The 23,491-nt window shown below is 33.4% G+C and overlaps 1 protein-coding gene across 1 annotated transcript in view; it reads left to right on the top strand.

Annotated features, from left to right (window-relative positions):
- TRPM7 (transient receptor potential cation channel subfamily M member 7) overlaps positions 1–23,491 on the top strand; it is a 104,217-nt gene that overhangs the window by 38,661 nt on the left and 42,065 nt on the right. The window contains exons 12-19 of the mRNA XM_061157140.1: positions 10,871–11,005; positions 13,390–13,443; positions 16,295–16,435; positions 16,728–16,862; positions 17,434–17,714; positions 18,887–19,115; positions 20,258–20,413; positions 20,491–20,634. Coding sequence (XP_061013123.1) covers positions 10,871–11,005; positions 13,390–13,443; positions 16,295–16,435; positions 16,728–16,862; positions 17,434–17,714; positions 18,887–19,115; positions 20,258–20,413; positions 20,491–20,634 — 1,275 coding nt within the window. The remainder of the gene's footprint in view (positions 1–10,870; positions 11,006–13,389; positions 13,444–16,294; positions 16,436–16,727; positions 16,863–17,433; positions 17,715–18,886; positions 19,116–20,257; positions 20,414–20,490; positions 20,635–23,491) is intronic.

Raw genomic sequence — 23,491 nt, 5'->3', positions numbered from 1 at the left:
GTGGTCATGTATGGATGTGAGGGTTGGACTATAAAGAAAGCTGAGTGCTGAAGAATTGATGCTTTTGAACTGCGGTGTTGAAGAAGACTCTTGAGAATCCCTTGGATTGCAAGGAGATCCAACCAGTCCATCCTAAAGGAGATCAGTCCTGAATATTCATTGGAAGGACTGATGCTGAAGTGACTGTAGTGATTCACATTACTACAGATGACCCAGTTTCATTCCTTTTTTTTTTTTTTTTTTAGTTTCATTCCTTTTTATGGCCGAGTAATACTTCACCGTATATATGTAGCACATCTTTATCCATTCATCTGTCGATGGACATTTAGGTTGCTTCCATGTCTTGGCTGTTTCATATAATGCTGCAGTCAACATTGGGGTACAAATGTCTGTTTGAATTATGATTTTTTCTCTCAGTATATGCCCAATAGTGGTATTGCTGATCATATGGTAGTTCTATTTTCAGTTTTTTAAGGAACCTCCATACTATTCTCCATCATGGCTGTATCAGTTTACATTACCACCAACAGTGCAAGAGGGTTCCCTTTTCTTCACACTGTCTCCAGCATTTATTGGTAGATTTCTTGATGATGGCCATTCTGACTGGTTGAGGGGGTACTTTATTGTAGTTTTGATGCACATTTCCCTAATATTTGGCTTTTCAGGTGACACAGTGGTAAAGAATCTGCCTGCCAATGCAGGAGATGCAGGTTCCATCCCTGGGTTGAGAAGATCTCCTGAAGGAGAAAATGGCAACCCCAGACAGAGGAGCTTGGTAGTCTGTAGGGTCACAGAGTCAGAGACAATGGAGCATGCATGCACAGTTGCTTTTTTTGCAGATATTTTCCTTTTTGTTTTGTTTTTGTTTATGGTTTCCTTTGCTATACAAAATCTTTTAAGTTCCAAATGTTTGTGCTTTCAATTTTATCTTCAAAGAACTAGCTCTAGTTTCATTATAGTTGTCTTTTCAATGTTTCATTTATATCTGTCTAATCTTTGTTACTTTCTTCCATCTGCTGACTTTGAGTATCATTTATTCTTTTCTGCTCTGGTCTCTTGCAATATAAAGTTATGTTATTTGAGACTTTTTTTTGTTTTATCACTATGAACTTCTGTTTTAGAACTGCTTTTGCTATATACCATAAATTTTTGTTGTGTCATATTTTCATTTTTGTTTGTCTCAAGGTATTTTTTTATTTCTATTTTGATTTTTCTTTGACCCATTTGTCATTGAGTAGTATGTTGTTTGATCTTTACACATTTTAAAAGTTTCCAGTTTTCTTGGTGCGATTACTTTCTAGTTTCATACCATTGTGGCCAGAAAAGATGCTTGATAAGATTTCAGTTTTCTTAAACTTACTAAGACATGTTTTGTGGCTTAACATTGTCTGTCCTATAAAATTTTCTGTGTACACTGTAGAAGAAGGTGTATTTGTTGCTTTTGGGAAGGAACTTTCTGTTTATCTGTTTTAAATCCTTGGGTCTATTTTGTCATTTAAGGCTTATGATTTCTTACTGATTTTCTATCTGAATGATCTGTCCATTTATGTAAGTGACTATTACTTTGTATTGCTGTCTGTTTCTCCCTTTAAGTCTGTTACTATTTGCTTTATGCATTTAGGTGCTCCCATGTTAGGTACAAAAATATTTACAAATGTTTTATCTTCTTGTTGAATTGACCACTTTAACATTATGTACCATCCATCATTGTTTCTTATTACAGTCTTTTTTTAAACTCTCCTCTGTCTGATATAGGTAAGCTTTTGTTTGGTTTCCATTTGCATGGAATATCCTTTTCCATTTCTTTACTTTCAGTCTGTTTGCGTGTCTTTACATCTAAAATGAGTCTGTTATAGACAGCATGTAGATAGGGTCTTACATTTTTATTCATTTAGCTACTCTTTGTCTTTGAATTGTTGAATTTAGTCCATTTACATTTAAAATAATTATTTTAAGTATGTACTTTCTGACATTTTGTTAACTGTTTCTGGTTGTGTTTGTAATTCCTCTCTGTTCCTTTCTTTTTTTTCCTCTTGCTCTCCTTTTGTAGTTTGATGACTTTCTTTTTTTTTTGTTTTTGATGACTTTCTTTAATGATATGTTTATATTCCTTTCTCTTTATCTTTTGCATATTTACTATAGGATTTTGCTTTGTGGTTATGAGGAGAGTTATAGATAATAACTTATATCTCTTAACAGTTTGTTTTATGTTAATAACCACTTCTTTGATCCCATTCTAAATCTTAACATTTTCATGCTACCCTTCCTGTTTTGTTTTTCATGTCACATTTTACATCTTTTTAGTGTGAGTTTCTCTTAACTAATTACTGTAATCGTGGCTGTTTTTTATTACTTTTGTCTTTTACTTTTATTCTAACTTCATAAGTGATTAATTTACCACTATTACTGTATATTTACCTTTCCACTGAGATTTATTCTTTCATATGTTTTCTTATTACTAAGTACCACCTTTTCTTTTCAGCTTAATAGAGGCCCCTTTAACATTTCTTGAAAGCCTGGTTTAGTGGTGATAGACCCTTTTATTTTTTGCTAGTTTGGAAAAGTCTTTCTCTCCTTCAGTTCAGATTAAGAATTTTTGCCAAGTCTAGAGTATTCTTCATTGGAAGTTTTTTCTTTCAGTTCTTTGAATATATCATGCCACTCTCATCTAGCTTGCAGAGTTTCTGCGGAAAAATCTTATGATAGTCTTATGGAGATTCCCTTGTGTGTTACAAGTTGTTTTTCTCTTATTGCTTATAATATCCTCTCCTTGTCTTTAACTTTTGGCATTTCAGTTATGTATCTCTATGAAGGTCTCTATAGGTTCACCTTATTTGGAACTCTCTGAACTTCCTGTATCTGGATGTCTGTTTTCTTCCTGAGATTAGAGACATTTCAGTCATTATTTCTTCAAATATGATTTCTACCCCTTTGTCTCTCTCTTTTTCTGGGAAGCCTAAAATGTGTTAGTCCATTTGATAATTGTCCCATAAGTTTCTTAAGCTAACTTAACTTTTTGAAAGATTTTTTTTGCTACTCTGATTGGGTGAATTCTACTGCTTTATCTCCAAGTTGACTGATCCTTTCTTCCGCTTCCTCTAGTCTGCTGTTGAACCCTGTTAGTGTATTTTTCAGTTCAGTCTTTTATTCTTCAGTTCTTTGACTTCTGGTTGATACGGTCCTAGATTTTCCATCTCTTCATTGAAGTTCTTGCTTTGTTCATTCTTCTCCACAGTTTGGTAAGCATCTTTATAATAATTTGAACTCTTTCTCAGGTAAATTACTTACCTCCATTTCATTGATTTTTCTTACTCTTCCACTTGGAAAATAGTTCTCTATTTTTACTTGACTCTGTTCTGGTTTCTGTACAGTAGATGAAATAACCATCTCTTTCAATTGTGTGAGTTTTTTTTTTTTTTTGGGGGGTCGTGTGGTGTGTGCAGGATCTTAGTTCCCTACCCAGGAATCAAACCCACGCCACTGGAAGCATGGCGTCTTAATCACTGGACCACCAGGGAAATCCCCCAGCTCTTCTAGTGTTGAAGATGTGGTCTTATGTAGGGAATGAACCTTGTCAGTCAACTTTGCCCCAGCTTTTTTGTTCTCTCTTAAACCTTTCTGCCTCTTCAAGCAACATATTTTATTTTTATTCGCTCCCAGTAGTTGAGAATGTGCCAGTACCTTTTAGTGTCCCTAAGGGGGAGTGTTTTAGCGTCCAGATTCAGACTGATGGAACCCAGCTGCTCAGACAACAACTTTTGAGAGAAGATCTTAGAAAAGTGAATTCAACAACATTCCATAATCAGGTGGGATTTATTCTGGACATCTACAAATCAGTCAGCATGATATATCACAAAAAATGAGTGGTAAGGGCTTCCCGGGTGGCTCAGTGCCAGTGCAAGAGACACAGGTTCGATCTATGACCTGGGAAGATCCCACATGCTCTAGAACAACTAAACCCATGCGTCATGACTATGGAATTGTACCTTCGAGCTTGGAACCATAACTACTGAGCCCATGTGCCACAGCTGCTGAAGCCCGACGTTCCCTAGAGCCTGTGCTCTTCAACAAGAGGAGTCACCACAATGAGAAGCTCACAAACTGCAACCAGAGAGTAGCCCCCACTCGCCAAAACTAAAGAAAAGCCGATGCAAATAGTGATGACCCAGCACAGCCAGAAATAAATTAAATTATTTTTTAAAAGATAATGATAAAAATAGTGTAATCAGTTCAATAGATGCAGAAAAAGTATTTCACATAATTCTACACCTGGTTATGATAAAGACTCAACAGAGCAGGTATGGAGAGAATGCACTTCAATATAATAAAGACATATGTGACAAAACTACAGCTAACATCATGCTCAGTGATGAAAAGTTGAAAGCTTTTCCTCTAAGATAAGGAATAAAACACTTGCTGCTTTTATTGAGCATAGTGTTGGAAGCCCTCACTATAGCAGTTAGGCAAGAAAATGTAACAAAAGGCATGTAATTGGAAAAGAAGTAAAATTGTCACTCTTTGCTGATAACATTATACTGTATGTAGAAAACCCTAAAGACTTCACCAAAAAACTGTTAGAACTAGTCAGTTCAGCAAAGTTGCAGGATACAAAATCAATATGCATAAATCTATTGTGTGAAATGCTGGACTGGATGAAGCACAAGCTGGAATCAAGGTTTCCAGGAGAAATACCAATAACCTCAGATAATGCAGAATACACCACACTTATGGCAGAAGGCAAAGAAGAGCTAGAGAGCCTCTTGATGAAACTGAAAGAGGAGAGTGAAAAAGTTGTCTTAAAATTGAACATTCAGAAAACTAAGATTATGACATCCAGTCCTATCACTTCACGGCAAATAGATAGGGAAACAATGGAAACAGTGACAGACTTTATTTTCTTGAGCTCCAAAATCACTGCAGATGGTGGCTGCAGCCATGAAATTAAAAGACGCTTGCTCCTTGGAAGAAAAGTTATGACCAACCTAGACAGCATATTAAAAAGCAGAGACATTACTTTGCCAACAAAGATCTGTCTAGTCAAAGCTATGGTTTTTCCGGTAGTCATGTATGGATGTGCCTATAAAGAAAGCTGAGTGCCGAAGAATTGATGCTTTTGAGCTGTGGTGTTGGAGAAGACTCTTGAGAGTCCCTTGGACTGCAAGGAGATTCAACCAGTCCATCCTAAAGGAAATCAGTCCTTAATATTTATTGGAAGGACTGATGTTGAAGCTGAAACTCCAATACTTTGGCCACCTGATGTGAAGAACCAACTCATTGGAAAAGACCCTGATGCTGGGAAAGATTGAAGATGGAAGAAGGGGATGACAGAGGATAAGATGGTTGGATGGAGTCACTGACTCAATGGACATGAGTTTGAGTAGGCTCTGGGAGTTGGTGATGGACAGGTAAGCCTGGCATGCTACAGTTCATGGGGTCACAAAGAATTGGACACAACTGAGCGACTGAACTGACTGAACTGATTGTGTGAAAATCTCATCTGCAGTTGCATCAAAAAGAATAATAACCTAGGAATAAATTCAGCCAAGGAAGTGAAAAATGTATATACCAAAAACTATAATATGTTGCTGAAAGGAATTGAAGAATGGATATTTCATGCTAATTGATAGAAGTCAATATTGCTAAAATATCTGCACTACTTAAAGCAATCTGTAGATTCTGTGCAGTCCCCATCGAAGTTCCAATGGCATTTTTCACAGAAATAGAAGAAGCAATTCTAAAATTTGTATAGAACCACTGAAGATCCTAAATAGCTGAAAGAATCTTGAGAAAGAAGAATAAAGCTGAAGGCATTATACTCCCTGACTTCAAACTTTTCACAAAGCTGTAGTAATTTAAACATGACGGTGGCATAAAAATAGATACATAGGTCAATGGAGCAGAGTAGAGAGCCCAGATATAAACTCATGCACATATTATGTCAATTAATTTATGTCAGAGTAGTCAAGACTATACAAAGAGGAAAGGACAGTGTTTTTCAATTATTTGTTTTAGGAAAACTAGACAGTTGCATGAAAAAACTGAAACTTGACCGCTGTCTTATCCCCAAACAAAAATCAATTCAAAATGTATCAAAGACTTAAATAGAAGACTTGAAACCATAAAACTTGTAGAAGAATACCTAGGTGGTAAGCTCCTTGACATAGATTTTAGTGATGATTTTTTTAATCACACCAGAAACAAAACCTAAAAGCCAAAACAGCTAAGACTACCTCAAACTAAAAATCTTCTGCACAACAAAAGAAGCCATCAACAAATTGAAAAGGCAGCCTGCTCAGTGGAAGAACGTATTTACAAATCATAGATCTGATAAGTGAGTAATATCCATAATACATAAGGGACAGCAAAAACAAAAGACAAAAATCAACCTAAAAACCCAACTGAAAATGGACAGAAAATCTGAATAGATATTTTTCCAAAGGCATGCAAATAGCCAATATGTTCATGAAAAGATCCTCAGCATTATTAATCATTAGGGGAATGCATATCAAAACCACAGTGAACTATCACATCACACCTGTTAGAGTAGCTATTATTAAAAAGATTTTTAAAAGAAGGTAAATAACCTGTGTTGATGAGGATGTGGAGAAAGGGAAATGCTTATGCACAGTTGTTGCAGCTACTATGAAAAATATCATGATGGAGGTTCCTCAAAAAATTAAATAATTGAGCTACCATATCCAGTAATTTTACTTCTGGGTATTTAGCTGAAGAAAAAGAACAAAAAGATACCTGCACTTTCATGTTTATTGTAGCACTGATTGAACAGTCAAAATACGGAAACACTCTTAAGTGTCCATCAGTAAATGAAAGGGTTAAGAAATCGTGTGTATGTGTGTATAGAGGAATATTACCCTGCTGTAAAAGAGAGATGGAATCTTAACATTTGCAGCATGGATGGACCCTGAGGGCATTATGCTAAGTGAAATAAGTCAGAGAAAGACAAATACTGTCTGATCTCTCTTATGATAAGGACTATATGTGGAATTAAAAAAAAAAAAGCTCATGGATACAGAAACCAAATTGGTAGTTGCCAAAGGCAGATGTGGGTGGTGGGCAAAATGGGTGAAATTGATTAAAAGATTAAAAGAAAAAGAGAAAGTGTTCTATGTACAAGAAAACTCACTATAGTGTTTTCTTGAATGTTTAGACCACTTTCTTCTGCGGTCTTCTCCATCTTAGTAAATGGCACAACAGCTTCCCACTTTCTGAGACAAGAAAGTTTAATTTTTAACTTTTCTGTTAAAACAATTCTGTGGTAAATCTTTCATGTATTTTCCACCTTTATCATCCTGGTCCAATCAACTATCACCCTTCTGTGTTGTGTTGTTTTAGTAGCATCCTGTTTGGTTTCCTCATTCTCATCTCTTGTTTTGCAGTGTATCATACTGTATTTACCCAGATCACAATCCAGAGTCCTTATGATATCTTGTAAGGCTTAGCATTGTCTTTACTTTTCATCTTTACTTTTATCGTCTTTACTTTTCATCGTCTATGCTCTTACCTTACCTGTTAGCACTGTTCCCTTTGCTCCCTGTTTTGTAGCCGTGTTGGCCCTGTTGTGCTTAGAACATATCAAGAATGCTTCTGATCTCTCTGTTTTGTACTTGCTGTTTCCTTTGTTTGGAACATTATTCCCCTAGATGCCTACCTGGGCTGGCAACTTCTTATTTTTCTGGCTTCAGATGAAATGTCTCCTCCTCAGTTAGCTTTTACTGTTCACCCTTTTTTAATAGCAGTCCCCTTTGACATCATTTTGTATGTTTTTCTCTGCCATTTTTTGTAGTATTTATCACCTGATCCATAATGCATTAAAGCTATTTGTTTGTTTATTGCTGTACTCCTAGGAAGTAAATTATGAAAGCAAGAATATTTTTTCAGTTTTGTTCACTGCTGTCTTCACAGCCTATGGTATAGTAAGTGCTTGACAAATTTTTGTTAAATGTCTGAATCAGTAGGAGACTTGATAAATTAAATGTTCATCCATATCTTGGAACACTATCTAGCCTTTACAGAGGATGAGCTAGATCCTTTCTATATACATAATGTAAACAGCAAATTGCAGGACGGTATGCATAGTGTGATCTTAATTGTGGCAAATTCTGTTTATAAGTGGCAAATTCATACATATCTATATGTCCTGTGTGGTCAGGAATTTTACTGGAAACTGTTAATGTGGGATGTATCTGCAGAGATGAGGAGCAAAGGAGAGACAGTTTCATTCATATCATTTTATGGTATTTGATTTTTTTGATCATGGGAATATATTTTCTCTATAATAATTAAAAATTACTTAGTTGCTTCCCCGCTTACAAAACTATAGAGGAAGAAACTGATGTTAATCAGCTGTGGTTAAACTCCAACAGTAAACCACCCTTTCATTCCCTTGAATAATGTCATTGGGTTTTTTTATCTTCTCAGATATAAAGGCTTAAACATAGCCTTTACATTCTTTTTATATTTGTTTTATCTCAAAGATTTGTTCTACATAGTATCATCTGTTTGATTTTATGCTTGTGCTGTATGCTTAATCACTAAGTCTTGTCTGATTCTTTGTGACCCCATGGACTTAAAACCCTCCAGGTTGCTCTATCCCTGGGATTTCCCAGGCAAGAATACCAGTGTGAGTTGCCATTCCGTTCTCCAAAGGATCTTGCTGACTTAGGGATCAAACCTATGTTTCCCTCATCTCCTGCAATGGCAGGCAGAATCTTTACCACTGAACCACCTGGGAAGTCCCGATTTTATGCTTCTTCACCCTGAACGTAGTCTGCAGGACAATTGTTTTACTTTTTCCCCTCTGTTAGGAGTTCAGTATGCATTGAGTATGTAAACAAATTCTGTTTTACAAACAGACTTTTTTTTAAACTAAGCCTTTTTTTCTCAGGTGTGAAAATTTTGGCAGGCTTTGTTACTGTTCTAGGTCAATAATTATAAACCCAATTGTATAGAATACTTCTTTTTTAAAACAAAAACTTTGTTATACCTTTTTTTATTATGTGGAAAAGAAATTCAGTAAATACCTACTATACAAATTGTTTTGAAAAATACTATAATGCCCTAATTATATTGAAGATAGGGAAATGAAAATGATTTATAGTAGAAACATATTTCAATAGAGCAAATGTTGTTAATGTTAGATTAAGTTGATAGCAAATTAGATTTGTATGTGATAAGAGAAAGTAGGAAGTAATATTAAGCTAAAATAGGAATAACATGCTATGAAAAGTTACAGACTGTTAATATATAAGAAAATGAATAAGTGTTATATTCTTATAAGTTGTGCCTTGTTTTTAAGTGCAATGTCAAAATATATTCCTTGTTATGAGTTAGAACTGAATGGTGAAAAAAATCACATAAAATATCTTCTATCCATCATGTATAAGGCATTAATTAATATTTAGTCTGTATACTTAAAAAGAATTTGGAGACCATACCCTTTGTGAAATAATAGAAATCAATGATAGATTGGATGAAGAAATAGTACTAGAAGCTGCTGTAAAGAGGTTGTATAGTTGTAAACTTTTTGTAAAATTTATTTTTAATTGGAGGATAATTGCTTTACAATGTTGTTGATTTCTGTTCCATAGTAGTGTGAATCAGCTACAAATACACATATACTCCCTCTGTCTAGAGCCTCCCTTCCACCTCCTCCCTCCGTATAGTAAATTTCTGAAGACAGAATCGGAATAAGATTAAAAAACAACAGGTGAAAAAAGCTAATAATTTGGTATTGATTTTCATCACAGAGTTTTTTTATTATATGATACCAAAATATTTAAAAATATGCAGAAGCAATGGGATATTATTAAGATACTAATGTAACAATAGTATTAAATATACTAATATTATTTTTAATGGATTTTATAATGATTCTCAGTGAAATTTCTCTATTTGTGTCTCCATTAATTTTAGGGTATTTGATTTAGAGTCTGTTGAAGTCTGTAAAAGAGTCTGTAAACAATTACAGGTGTTGAAAAATTGTTAGTCGCTCAGACATATCTGATTGTTTGCAACCCCATGGCTCCTCTGGGCTCCTTAGCCCACCAGGCTCCTCTGTCCACAGAATTCTCCAGGCAAGAATACTGGAGTGGGTAGCCATTATCACCTCTAGACTCAGGGATCAAACCTGGATCTCCTGCATTGCAGGCAGATTGTTTACCATCTGAGCCATCAGGGGTGTGCCACAAATACTGATACACGTGTTATATTCAACTACAGTGCTGCATGTTGTGTTGCTGTTAGAGATGTGATTTTTCTCTAATGGTGAATGGTTTCTGTTAAAATTCTAAAGAAAACTAAATATAATCTTGTCTGACTTATACAGTAGTATTTTTAGAAAGTCTGTGACAATACTTTGTATTTATATGTAAAGCAGTTATTGGATTTTCATTTGTTAGAATCTAACAGGATAATAGAAAGTTGTGTGAGATATAAGTGAGATTATCTGGCATACTGCATGATTTCTGATGTCTTTTGACCCTGTCCACTAAATGTAGTTGTAGCCCCTAATTATTAAAATGATTCCTCTTAAAAAACCTTTCCTAAACACTAAAAATCATTGCTTTAAGGTATTTTCCCCCAAATTTACTTGATGATGGATTCTTTCTTATACCTCCACCCCCTTGTAACCCTTGATCTTCTGCAGAATGTTCCTTTTGGAATACTACTCTAGATAGGTCTGTTTCTCTATTCCCTATATAGTTTTAAGTCCTAGCCTTCTCGATTTTGCATCTTTTTGTTTTAAATCTGTTCAGGAATAAATATGTGTAAATCCTAAGGACCTGCATTTAGAACTTTTTGTATAATCAGAATGTGTGAAACATATTTATTAATTTTGATGCTGTTTTAGGTTGGATCCTTGGAACAAGCTATGCTTGATGCTCTTGTAATGGATAGAGTTGCATTTGTAAAACTTCTTATTGAAAATGGAGTAAGCATGCATAAATTCCTTACCATTCCTAGACTGGAAGAACTTTACAACACTGTAAGTGTATGTTAAATTTCTTTGTGGACTAAGTTTTATCGTCTTTGAAAAGTGTCATTTTACTTGAATATATGCATTCCTATTGGTAAAACTTTTAATATTTTGCTAGATTACATGAAAAACATTATACCAAGTCTTTGTATAGATTGTTTATGACAGTCTGAAGCCCTTTCCCTGTTTCTGGAGACCTCCTCTGTTACCATAGCTACATAAGGAAAGAGTTGTAGTGTTAACAACCCTTTCTTTCACCTCACCCCCCTTTTAAAACTTGTAAGATCAACTTCTAAATCATAGAGCCATTTTATTTCTTCTGTTTCGTGGTGGTCATTTGTTAACACCAGATTTCTTTTCCTTGACTAATGGAGAAATTACACATTGCTTTCTTCATGTCTCCTTTTTGTTTCTATTTATAATTTTGACCTTGTGGTATCTACTGTTAGCTTACATACTGTTTTTCATTTTTTTCTTTTAAAGAGCTCCTGAAAACTAATTACTCCCTTTACAAAGCTTTTCTCATTATGTTTCAAATTTCATGTGACTAACATTCGGAGGTAAATAACTACTCTTTTTAACGATTTTTCATTACCATAGCACTATACCTTGAGGAGTACTATGACCAAATCCTAGCTGGCTAACTTTGACTTCTCTGCTAAGCTGTTTCCCTTTATTCATCAGTTTCTACCTCTTTATCTCTACCTTTGCATTCTTAATGTCTTTGTACTATTCAATCATTTCTAGCCTTTACTACTTCAATAATCTAATCTCCTTGTCTATCTGCAAATCTTTAACCCAGATATTCTTATGGTCACATATTTTATCATAGTTTTCTCAGTTTAAAAACTTTTGATGGCTCCCCGACATGTATAAAATAATATGCAAGCCTTTAGACTAATTTTCAAAGCTCTCCGGCTTTTGAAATTTTGCCTCAGCTATTTCTGTCACTCAGCCTTTCAATTCCTATCTCCCGTCTTCCTATAGAGTGGCTGTTTCAACTACATCATCTACCTACTATTTCCCTCAAATATAAGCTTTTTTAGAAAGCATTTGCTATTTACACATTGCTGGTCTGCATTTTTCTTCCAAAGTACTTACCCAGTTACTGGATTTTATTCTTTGTCTAAACTTATTTCAAATGCCAAGGCATTGGTATAGTAAACCCCGATGTCTTAGTTTGTTAAGTACAATTGTATCTTCTACTGTGGACCGTAAATTTCCTTTGAGTAGGGATTATATCTTTTCCCCCCCCTATTTTTTTCCTTTAATAGTGTCTAGCACAGTCAAATTGAACTTCGTTGGCATTCTACTGTCTCTAGCGAACAGATGTAGTATTAAATGGATTATTGTGCTGAAGTAAGGTTTATTCCTGAAATGTAAAGCAAGTATAAAACAGTAAAAATAAAAATTGATCCAATTAGCAAAGCAAGTAATGTTTTAATACTATAACTCAGAGTTATTAAGATAATAGTTAACTTTCAGCATCAATTATTGATAAAATTATTTAAAATTTACGGGATTATGTATATCATGATAAAGCAGTGGTTCTCAAACTTTTTGGTATCAGGGTCCTATTGTATAAAAATGGAAAAGTAAATTGAATTGATTACTAATAACCTTATAAAAATTAACTATAACAGAGAAAATTTTCATTTGAAAAATTTGGTGGGAGAAAATTTTCATTTGATATTTCTTTTAAACATCAGATTTAAAGTATTGACAGTAAGCCTCTTGATTTATGCTGCAGAGAATTAATTGCAGTAAATTTTATATAGATGAGGACATTTCTAAAAAGTTTAGAAGAATATATTTTTGGCCCTTTTATCTCAGTCTTGATGAGAGAGATACAGTGGGTATTTTTTCAAAATATAGGATACCCCCAAAAAAAGATTACGTAAAAATGAAACGTGTTTAGTCTACTGTAATATTTTATTTAAATAGAATTAAGATAATAGGGAAAATACAGCATATATAAATGTTAAAGGTTTCTTACCCAAAATATTTAATATTTTGCTGAGACTCGATTAATGACAGAAACAGAGATGGACATTTTAACAAGAGGAAAGAGAATGTATGCTTCTACTATCAGTGAAATATAAATTAAATTTAACATATAATTGTGAAGCTTGCAGTGTTTGCATGACTTTTAGAAAACAAAAGCTTTTGTGTTTTTGCATAAATAAATGTAAGAACATAAGAAACTTTACATCCTGTTTAAGGTAAATATGACAGTGTGAAATGGGTATATCTTTTTCTTTGTTCCATTTTATGAATAGAATTTCTGTAACAAAAACAGTGTAATTTGTGTAAGAACAAAAGTCCTATAAGTAACAAAAAAGTTATTTTAGAAGAAAAATAATAGTTTGCTCTGATTTTTTCTCTCATTAAAGAAACAAGGCCCAACTAATCCAATGCTGTTTCATCTTGTTCGAGATGTCAAGCAGGTAAGAGATTATTTTTGTTTCTGAAAAGTGTTATTTTAAAATCATTTATACTTCATTTGTTTCTAAAAACATTTAAAAATAAAGTCTATGAAATTAAGACCTGAGCTTCTGGTCATCCAGGATAGAGTATGATGAACTTCATGATGCTCATTTGTCCATAAAGGATGATCATTGATAGGATGTATCTTCTTTCTCTGTGTTCAGAAGAAATTTGTTCCCTGGATATTTAAAGGACATTGAATAAAGGCATTGAAAGAAACACTGATTGGTGATCTTCAATAGCAGATTTGCCGATAAAAAGGCTGAAAAGGCTCTCTCTCTTTCTCCCTATGTCTGTCATCATCGTCCCCCAACTCCACCCCACCCCCGCCTATTGCCGCCATCTCTCCTCCTTTCTCACGCTCCCCTTTTTATATTCAGTATTGGTAGTAATTGCATATGTAACGCTGTCGTATGATCTAAAGCCATTCTGTGGCGACTAAATTTGATACGCTGATATTTCTCTTCTACTGGATTCTCTGTGAGTTACTAGTTTTAAACATTTATTTTTAAAATTTATAACAATTTAAACTATTGATGTCCAACAGTTTTATTTCACTTGATGAAAAAGTACTTGTATTTAGTTAATTGAATTATTTTTAAAGCTTCTTCATGAAAATGCTTTCTTTCCAAAATTCTTCACTTTTTGCTTGCTGATAAGGGTGAGTGTACTATTAAATGATTGAAAACTGGATAGAAGTGTCATTTTCTGTGTTGTGTAACATATCTAATAAAACGGACATTTCATAGAACTTTTAACTTCACTTAAAATGTTTTACTTTAATTCATTTTTCCCCACATGCTTATCTTTATAGTTTTAATGAAATGTGTTTCACATACCATAAAATTCATCCACTTAAAGTGTATAGTTCAGTGACTTTTCTGTATTCAGGGTAGTGCCATCTTTACCACAGTTTTAGAGTATTTGCAGTAGTCCCCTAAAGTAACTTCATATCCATTAGCAGTCTCTCCTCATTCCTGTTCCTTACTCCTTACTTCTGACTTCACCCTATACCACTGTTAATCTCCTTGCCCTCTCTATGGATTTTCCTTTTCTGGACATTTCACACTAATTTTTGTTTTTTTTAAAGTCATTAAAGCTGCTTTTTTATTCTACCCAGAAAGCCTAAGTAATTGGGGAGACCTTCAATCCAGGGATTTCTTAAATGCATTTGCACTGTGATTTACTTAGGTGGTTTAGCAGAGCTATAGTTGTTAATTCTGGAAATCTCACATATGAGATTTGTTATGTTAACTACTTTTACATTGATGACTATAGTAATTAGCCCAATTTTTCTACTTCCATAAGTGAAAAATCCTAAAGTACTAGCAGTAACTGAGTATATTCTGATTCAAAAAAATTTTTATAAGAGCTGTTTGTATGGTTTGAAAAATTGATTTTCTTATTTTTTTAGGTAACACATTATTTTCCTTAATTTTATTAAAAATATTTATTTTATTTGTTTGGCTGTGTTGGGTCTTAGTTGTAGCATGTGGCATCTTCATTGCACTGTGAGAGATATTTCACTGTGGCAAGTGGACTATAATTGTGGAGTGTGGACTTAGTTGCTCTGTGGCATGAAGGATCTTAGTTCCCTGACGAGGGATTGAACTACATCCCCTGCATTGCAAGGCAGATTCTTAACCCTGGACCACCAGTGAAATCCCTATTTTTCCTAATTTAAATATTTCCTATTCAAGTGAATTTATAACATAAGGATATTTGTCAGATTTAAAAAAAAACAAAACTACAGTATCTATCATACATGACATCTTCAGTCACAAAACATATTTTGAGATTGCTTAAGATAAAATAAAAACAAAAGTCTTGTATTTAAGGTAAAAATATGTTTTTATTAGTTTTTAAATTGGTGACCTAAAGAACATAGATGTCTAGAAATTAGAAACTTCACAGATGTAGCTAAAATGTAAAAAGTATAAGCATTTTAAAGAGTACTGAGTTCATAAAATTACAATTAGGGAGATGAAAGAATGTTGAATATGGTTGGGCAGAATTGGTTAATATATATAAATTAACTGATGATTAAACCCTTTTAAGATTATTTAATGAAATTCACCGATACTTCTTTCTGAGACAGTCTTTCCAAACTGAAAAATGGCTTATGTTCCAATTTGTAAATTGATGCCCTAGAAAGATGGCTTTGCTCTGAACACTGTTGTAAGTGGTAGTTAAATTTTAGTCAATGCTATACAAATTTGTGTAATCTATAATATAGACAATATAATTTTGGTTTAAAAACAATAATAAGTATTAATGGTCCCAACTGAAAACATTTATAGCATTATTTTTGCAGGAAAGTACAACTTATGTGCCATGGTGAGATGGAATAACTTGGCACTTAGAGCTTTCTTTGCCTCTTTGTGAAGTATTAGTACAGTGGAGAGATCAAATTATCTTTTTTTAATATAAACTTATTTATTTTAATTGGAGGCTAATTACTTTACAATATTGTATTGGTTTTGCCATACATTGACATGAATCCGCCATGGGTGTACATGTGTTCCCCATCCTGAGCCCCTCTCCCTCCTCCCTCAAATTATCTTCCTACTGTAAGTCATACTCTTGTCCTGAGCCACACTGTTGGGACCTCAAATTTCAGAATCCCTGTTCTTACAAAAGCAAACAGAAGCAAGTCACTTTTTTCTGTAAAGGTAGCTGCTGGCAACTCCAGCTTTCCTGTAGCAAGTAAACATTTGTTATTTTGGAGAATAATAGGCATGTTGCTAGGCATGGCTTGGAAACATTGAGAAATACAATTTTGCCTTTTTAAAACTAATGTTTTGTTTCCAGGGGAATCTTCCTCCAGGATATAAGATCACTCTAATTGATATAGGACTTGTTATTGAATATCTTATGGGAGGAACCTATAGATGCACCTACACTCGGAAACGTTTTCGATTAATATATAATAGTCTTGGTGGAAATAATCGGGTATGTAATATTTGGGGGAAGTCTATAGATATGCTTTAAAATGAGCTTATAAATATTAACTCAGAATGGTAAAAGTATTGATAGAATTGTCTTAAAATCAAGGTTTTCAACTAAGAGTACTTAGAAATATTTTGTAATTGAAATCCTAGAGAAATCATGTTGGGTTTTTTTTTTTTAATTGGTGTGTGTACACACATATTTATATAACACGTATATGTAAAAATTGATTTTTAATTTTTATAGCGTAACAGTGTATTTAAATCTGTAAAAACTTATAAACTTTTGCTTTCAGAGGTCTGGCCGAAATACCTCCAGCAGTACTCCTCAGTTGCGAAAGAGTCAGGAATCTTTTGGCAATAGAGCAGATAAAAAGGAAAAAACTAGGCATAATCATTTCATTAAAACAGCACAGCCCTACCGACCAAAGGTATTTTTGTTTAAATATTACCTGTTCTGGCTTTTGGATTTTATTCTTTTTAAGTTACTTGGTATTATGAAACAAAAACATTACTTGTTTTAGTAAGAATTATCTTTTGTTTTTAGATATAGTATTAAAGCCTCAGTTTTCCTATATACCAAAAAAATAATATGAGGTAATAATTCTATTAAGTTTTTTATATTTAGCTATGATAATCAAAATTTTTAGATATTTTGGTCAATGCCTAACTGCCTTCTTTTATTCCAAATTTACTTGATTAACAGTAGGCAAGACAAAGTGGTACCAATCTTTTCGTTCATTAGAACTGTGTTTTATCGGATGCTAGTGGAAATACTGAGGCTCTTTCTCTCATCTTGGAAAACTTCTACAAAGACATTTTTGGGGAATAACATTTCTATAAAATGGATTTGAATTGTAATAAAAATCAAATATATAAAATTTATTCTATTTTCATTTGTACATTTATATGAAAAATCAAAGGACATTTTATTAAAATTCTCACATGAGTGTCATATGGCCTTATTTTAATGAGCCTTGTAATATTTATTTCCTCTTGAAGATTGATACAGCTGTGGAAGAAGGAAAGAAGAAAAGAACCAAAGATGAAATTGTAGATATTGATGATCCAGAAACCAAGCGCTTTCCTTATCCACTTAATGAACTATTAATTTGGGCTTGCCTCATGAAGAGGCAGCTTATGGCCCGTTTTTTATGGCAGCATGGTGAAGAATCAATGGCTAAAGCATTAGTTGCCTGTAAGATCTATCGTTCAATGGCATATGAAGCAAAGCAGAGTGACCTTGTAGATGATACGTCAGAAGAGTTGAAACAATATTCCAAGTAAGTTACATTTTATCATTTGAAACATTTAAAAAATATCAAACGTTTAAGTGGAGATTATAGTGCCATGCACTAATTGGGTATGTGTATATATAATTTTATTGGTAAAATTAGGAGAAATCCACTTCTAAATCTTTAAGTCTTTTTTAAAAAGATTCAGAGACCTAGGCATGTAAAAAAGAGGTTATTATATCATTTACAATTCAAGAGTTAAATATTTAGCAAGAAAGAAGAAATGCCAGAAGTCAGTTTACTAATTAGTTGCACATAATAACAATTAGCAATTGTTACATAATAGCAATTAGATTAGGTAAACTTCCATTTGAAGTGGTAAAGAAGGAAGAAAAGTAAGCTGTTTTCTAAGGAAATAAATTCAGTTCAACTGGAAAGGCATTTCATATGGTGGAGCTACATGTGTAGAAGACTGAAACAATTCACAGAAGTTTTACAGTTTACTTAGAGGAGTAATGGAATATTAAGCTAGAATGGTAGTTTGTATAGATAGAAAGCTTTATAATAGAGAATAGGACCTCCCTCCCCCAAATGGGCTCTCTTTGGAAGAGAAATAGGAGTTATTATGAAAATAGCTAAAACAGAGATCCTATGATCAACTCACCAGGGATTTAAGATTAGGATATTTTTCATTCTAGGCCATATTGACATTCTTTTTCTCTATTGCTGCTGCTGCTAAGTCGCTTCAGTCATGTCTGACTCTTTGCGACCCCATAGATAGGCAGCCCACCAGGCTCCCTCATCCCTGGGATTCTCCAGGCAGGAGTACTGGTGTGAGGTGCCATTGCCTTCTCCTTTCTCTATTGGGTACCAACCTTTTCTACTATTTGAAATATTATATAGAGACTTTTTGAACAGAGCATCTGAACATTGTCAGTTTTGGTTTCCTCTAAGTCTGTACGTTTATTTCTATGACCAGGGGAAAGTGCTCTGGAGTCACATTTTCAGTCTCATTCCTGATGTGACATATTTTAATACTTTGTAATTTCCATAGGGTAGTAGATATCTGAAAACATAGGGCTATTCTGATGCCTCACAATTCCCCAAGTGTGTCTGAAAATATTAAAAAATTGGAACATCTTTATGAATGACCCTGAAGATAATGGTTTAAAACTGCAATTTGGTAATTTGAATATGTTTTGGCTTTTATCTTTTGATAGTGATTTTGGTCAACTGGCAGTTGAATTACTGGAACAGTCCTTCAGACAAGATGAAACCATGGCTATGAAATTGCTCACTTATGAACTGAAAAATTGGAGTAATTCTACCTGTCTTAAGTTAGCAGTTTCTTCAAGACTTAGACCTTTTGTAGCCCACACCTGTACACAGATGTTGTTATCTGATATGTGGATGGGAAGGCTGAATATGAGGAAAAATTCCTGGTACAAGGTATGCTTTCGAAATAATTTAACATTAAGTATGTGAAAAAAAAATATTAAGTATGTGATTAGATAAAAAGAACAGGAATTAGCCCACCAGTAGAGTAAAATGTAAGGGCAGTAAGAGTTGTGGTGTTGGCATTTTATTGTAAGTGGCATTAAATGACCTCTTTTTTCCCCCTTCACTCTGAATTCTTTTCAGATGTGGTGTATAATGATTATTTTCCCAGTTTGAACCAGATACATGATTGCAACAAATGGGAATGGGAGTGTTGGCATTTATATAGCCCTGTGCAGCCATGAAAAAAAGTTGCTGTTTTATGAAAAGATGATTCCTAGATTGTAAAATTCTAGATCCTGGCCCATATCTACTAACTTAATAATCTGTTACTTTTAATTTTTACTTCACGTATATTAGATCTGCTTGGTTTTTATGGTTAAAAATTTGGGTAAAATATTTAACTGGTACTCTCAGTTTCATTATAGTGAGAGATTTTGCTTTAAACTTTCCTTTTTGTCATGTCTTAAATAAGGCACGGAAATATGGAAGGCAGAGATCATGCAAGTAGTTTAATCACAGACCATTATAAGTGGATAATAAATACTAATCATACACTAAAAATAATGGTGAAAGATTAACCTTGATATACAGTTGTCATAGAAAACCCTGATACACAATTATAATTTCTTTGTGCTTTTAAGATTTTGCAAATAATACATAGAAGTTTAGAAATAAACCTTTTTGTTTATAGGAAACAACTTGAGTAAATCACGTTATGACATGGAACACTTGCAGAGAGATTTAGGGTAAAATTAAGCACATAGCAATTTCATAAGGCTTGAATTTTATTTATAACAAAAATGTATTCTCTGAATAAATTGTAATCTGATTTTTTAATGGGACAAGTCTATAATAATTATTGAATTTTTTCTGTACCCTTGTAATACTCAAATGTTTTATTATTCCTTAAAGCAGTTCAACTTGGGCCTCTTTATATATAAGTGAAAAGTGAAGTGTTTTTTTCCTCTATACTATCTGGGGCAAAATGGCTAACTAATAACCTGGATTTTTATACCTTTTTATTGCTTTTATTATATTCTTGAAAGTCATTAGTTTTAAAATGTGAACTTATCTGTTTCTAAAATTTTTAGGTCATACTAAGCATTTTAGTTCCACCTGCCATATTAATGTTAGAATATAAAACTAAGGCTGAAATGTCTCATATTCCACAATCTCAAGATGCTCATCAAATGACAATGGAAGACAGTGAAAACAACTTTCAAAACATAGCAGAAGAGATTCCCATGGTAAGGAGGGAAAAAAATTTAAAGTAAATGTAAATTTATTGTGAGAAAATGTACCATAAATGTTATTTTTATTTTAGGAAGTATTTAAAGAAGTAAGACTGTTGGACAAGAATGAAGGGAAGAATGAAATGGAGATACAAATAAAATCAAAAAAGCTTCCAATCACACGAAAGTTTTATGCCTTTTATCATGCACCAATTGTAAAATTCTGGTTTAACACGGTATGGTTTCTTTTTATTGAAGTATAATTGATGTACAGTAGTATATGTTACAAATGTATAATATAGCAATTCACAATATGATCCATGTATAGTTATAAAATACTGGCTGTATGTCCCATGTTGTACAGGATATGCTTGTAGCATATTTCCTTTTTTGTAGCTCATCTTACACCTAATGGTTTGTACCTCGTATTCCCCTGCGTTTATGTTGCCCCTCTCTTCCTGTTCTCTCTGCCCACTGGTAACCACTAGTTTGTTCTCTATAGCTGTGAGTCTGCTGCTTTTTTGTTAAATTCACTGGTTTGTTGTATTTTTTGGATCCCATATATAAATAATATGCAGTTTTTGTTTTTCTGTGTCTGACTTATTTCATTTAACATAATACTAAGTCCATGTTGCTGCAAATGGCAAAATTTTCATTCTTTTTTATGGCTGAATAGTATTCCATTGTATATATTTACTACATCTTTGATCATTCATCGTTGATGGACACTTAGCTTGATTCCATATCTTTGCAGTTGTAAATATGCTGCTATGAACATGGGGTGTATATATCTTTCTGAATTAGTAACATGGTATGGTTTAAAGTAGTATGAGCAAAATAGATTTTTTTTAACCACATTAAAAATCATTCAGTTTTATTAATACATATTAAATTCACATATGGTCTTAGTAAACCTTTAACAATTCACCTGTGATCCTTTTCTCAAAATATAGTTTATAGAAATTCAGAAGAATTCTTCTAATAGACTGATGAGAATTGTGATTTTTATGGTTTATAGAAAAAAGGCTAGTTATTTGGTAAATGTGGATATACAGTAATTTTATAACCTCTTATGGAAGAACCCTTCCATATTTTTCTTAGTTTTCGATGAAGATGTATTTGTTTCAAACATGTCAACAAATATTTATGACTTCTGTTGATTTAGTGAATGTTTATCAGGATTTTAATGAACTACCATCTTTTTATCTTTAAAAGCAAATGGACACGGCTACTTAAATTTAGAGTGATTCTCTTTCTTTAGTACAAAGAGTAAGTCCCTGAACACTTAACTGATAGTCGTCTATAAGAATGATTTAAATCAACAACAAATGTCATCTCCATTTAGCTTTTCATTATACATTTTACCTTATAGTCTTTAAACATACATGGAGTAGTGAAAATAAATGATTGCCACCTAATATATAACTTCTTTTATCTCTGAGGCATCAACAGTCAAACACATGAATTTATATTCACACTAGAAAGAAAGGCATGTCATGTAATTTGGGAGTTATATTACTTTCAAATAACCTCAAATAATACTAGTATAAAAAAGATGCTAATAATAGTTATACCTGTCTCAGCATCAATACCAACAATAAATTGGATCAATATCTGTGATCAGTACCAACAAATAAGTTTTACAGGTGCTTTAACTTTAGATTATTTTCTATAGTATTCTCATTTAGAGCAGTGCTAGAAAAGTTATTGACTTTAATGCTTTCTACTGTGTTTGCTGATATTTATTTAGATTTGATTTTTGATTGAGTACTTTTACATTTTCTTCATCTTTCAAGTTTCTTTCCACTATGAACTCTTTGGCTGTTTTCTGAAGTATATACTTAGGACTAATGTCTTTCATCATTTACTACTTTTGTATGGTTTCTGTGATTTTGAGTGAGGTAACAGCTTTGCTTAAAGGCTTTGTCACATTCTCTGCATTTGTACCGTTTTTTCCTACTATGTTTTTTTTCCTACTTTTCTATGAATTTTGTGATTTTTTTGTGAGCCAGTTAAAGGCTTTGCCACATTCTTTACATTGGTGAGGTTTCTTCCAGTATGAGTACTTTGATGCTGAGTAAGATACAGATGCTGATCAAAGACTCTGCAACATTCTGTACTTTCCTGAGGCTTCTCTGCAGTATGAATTATCTGATGCTGCTTAAGATTTGAGCACTGGGTAAAGGCTTGGCCATATTCTTAACATATGTATGGTTTCTCCCCAGTATGAATTATCTGATGTCTAGTAAGTTCTGAGCACCATATAAAGGCTATGCCACATTCTTTACATTTAAAAGTTTTCCTCTAGTGCGAATTTTCCTGTGTCTACTTAGATTTTTTATAAAGACTTACCCAGATTTATTACACTTGTAGTGTTCCTGTGTAGTATGAATGATTGATTAAAACCTTTATCACATTCACTACATTTGTAAGTCTTCTCTCCATATGAATCCTGTTATATGTAGTAATATTGAGCTTTGATAAAAGACATTTTTATATTTATTACTTTTAGAATGATTTTCTGAAAATTCAGTGCCCTGAAGTTTCATAAGATTTGAGTCTTGGTCAAAGTTATTGTCTGATTTACTGCAAGGATTGCTTGTCATTCCATTATAAATGCTGTGGTATTGAATAACAGAGCTCTTGCTTAAGATATTACACAATTTATTACAGTTTAAATTTCCAAGTTGACAGCTTTCATGTTTTCCCAGTAGCATTTTTTTGAAACAAATCTTCCACGCCTACTTTTTTGGTCATCAGAACCTGGGTGTCATAATAAGACAAAGCTGGGTATGTGGGCTGTTGTCTCTATTCTCTTCACATTCTAGAGATCCTTCTTTTGTGCACAAAAGGTGATCACATGTCTGGCTGACAGTAAGACCCAAGGAGACCAGGTCCCAGTAGTTCCTTAACATCACGTTCCTGTGTAATTCCTAGTGATCAAAGTCCAGGCATTCCCACTCCTCTTGAGAGAAATCAGTAGCCACATCCTAAATGTCAGCAGTCCCCGAGAAGCTGCCATTTCCTCCTCTTCCTCCTGCTCTGTGTTGTTTTCTCATCCATATCATATTGAGGAATCACATCAGCATCTTG

The sequence above is a fragment of the Dama dama genome, chromosome 12 (assembly GCF_033118175.1).
Source record: "Dama dama isolate Ldn47 chromosome 12, ASM3311817v1, whole genome shotgun sequence".
NCBI classification, from domain to species: Eukaryota; Metazoa; Chordata; class Mammalia; order Artiodactyla; family Cervidae; genus Dama; species Dama dama.
This window is presented reverse-complemented; position numbering and strand designations above follow the sequence as displayed.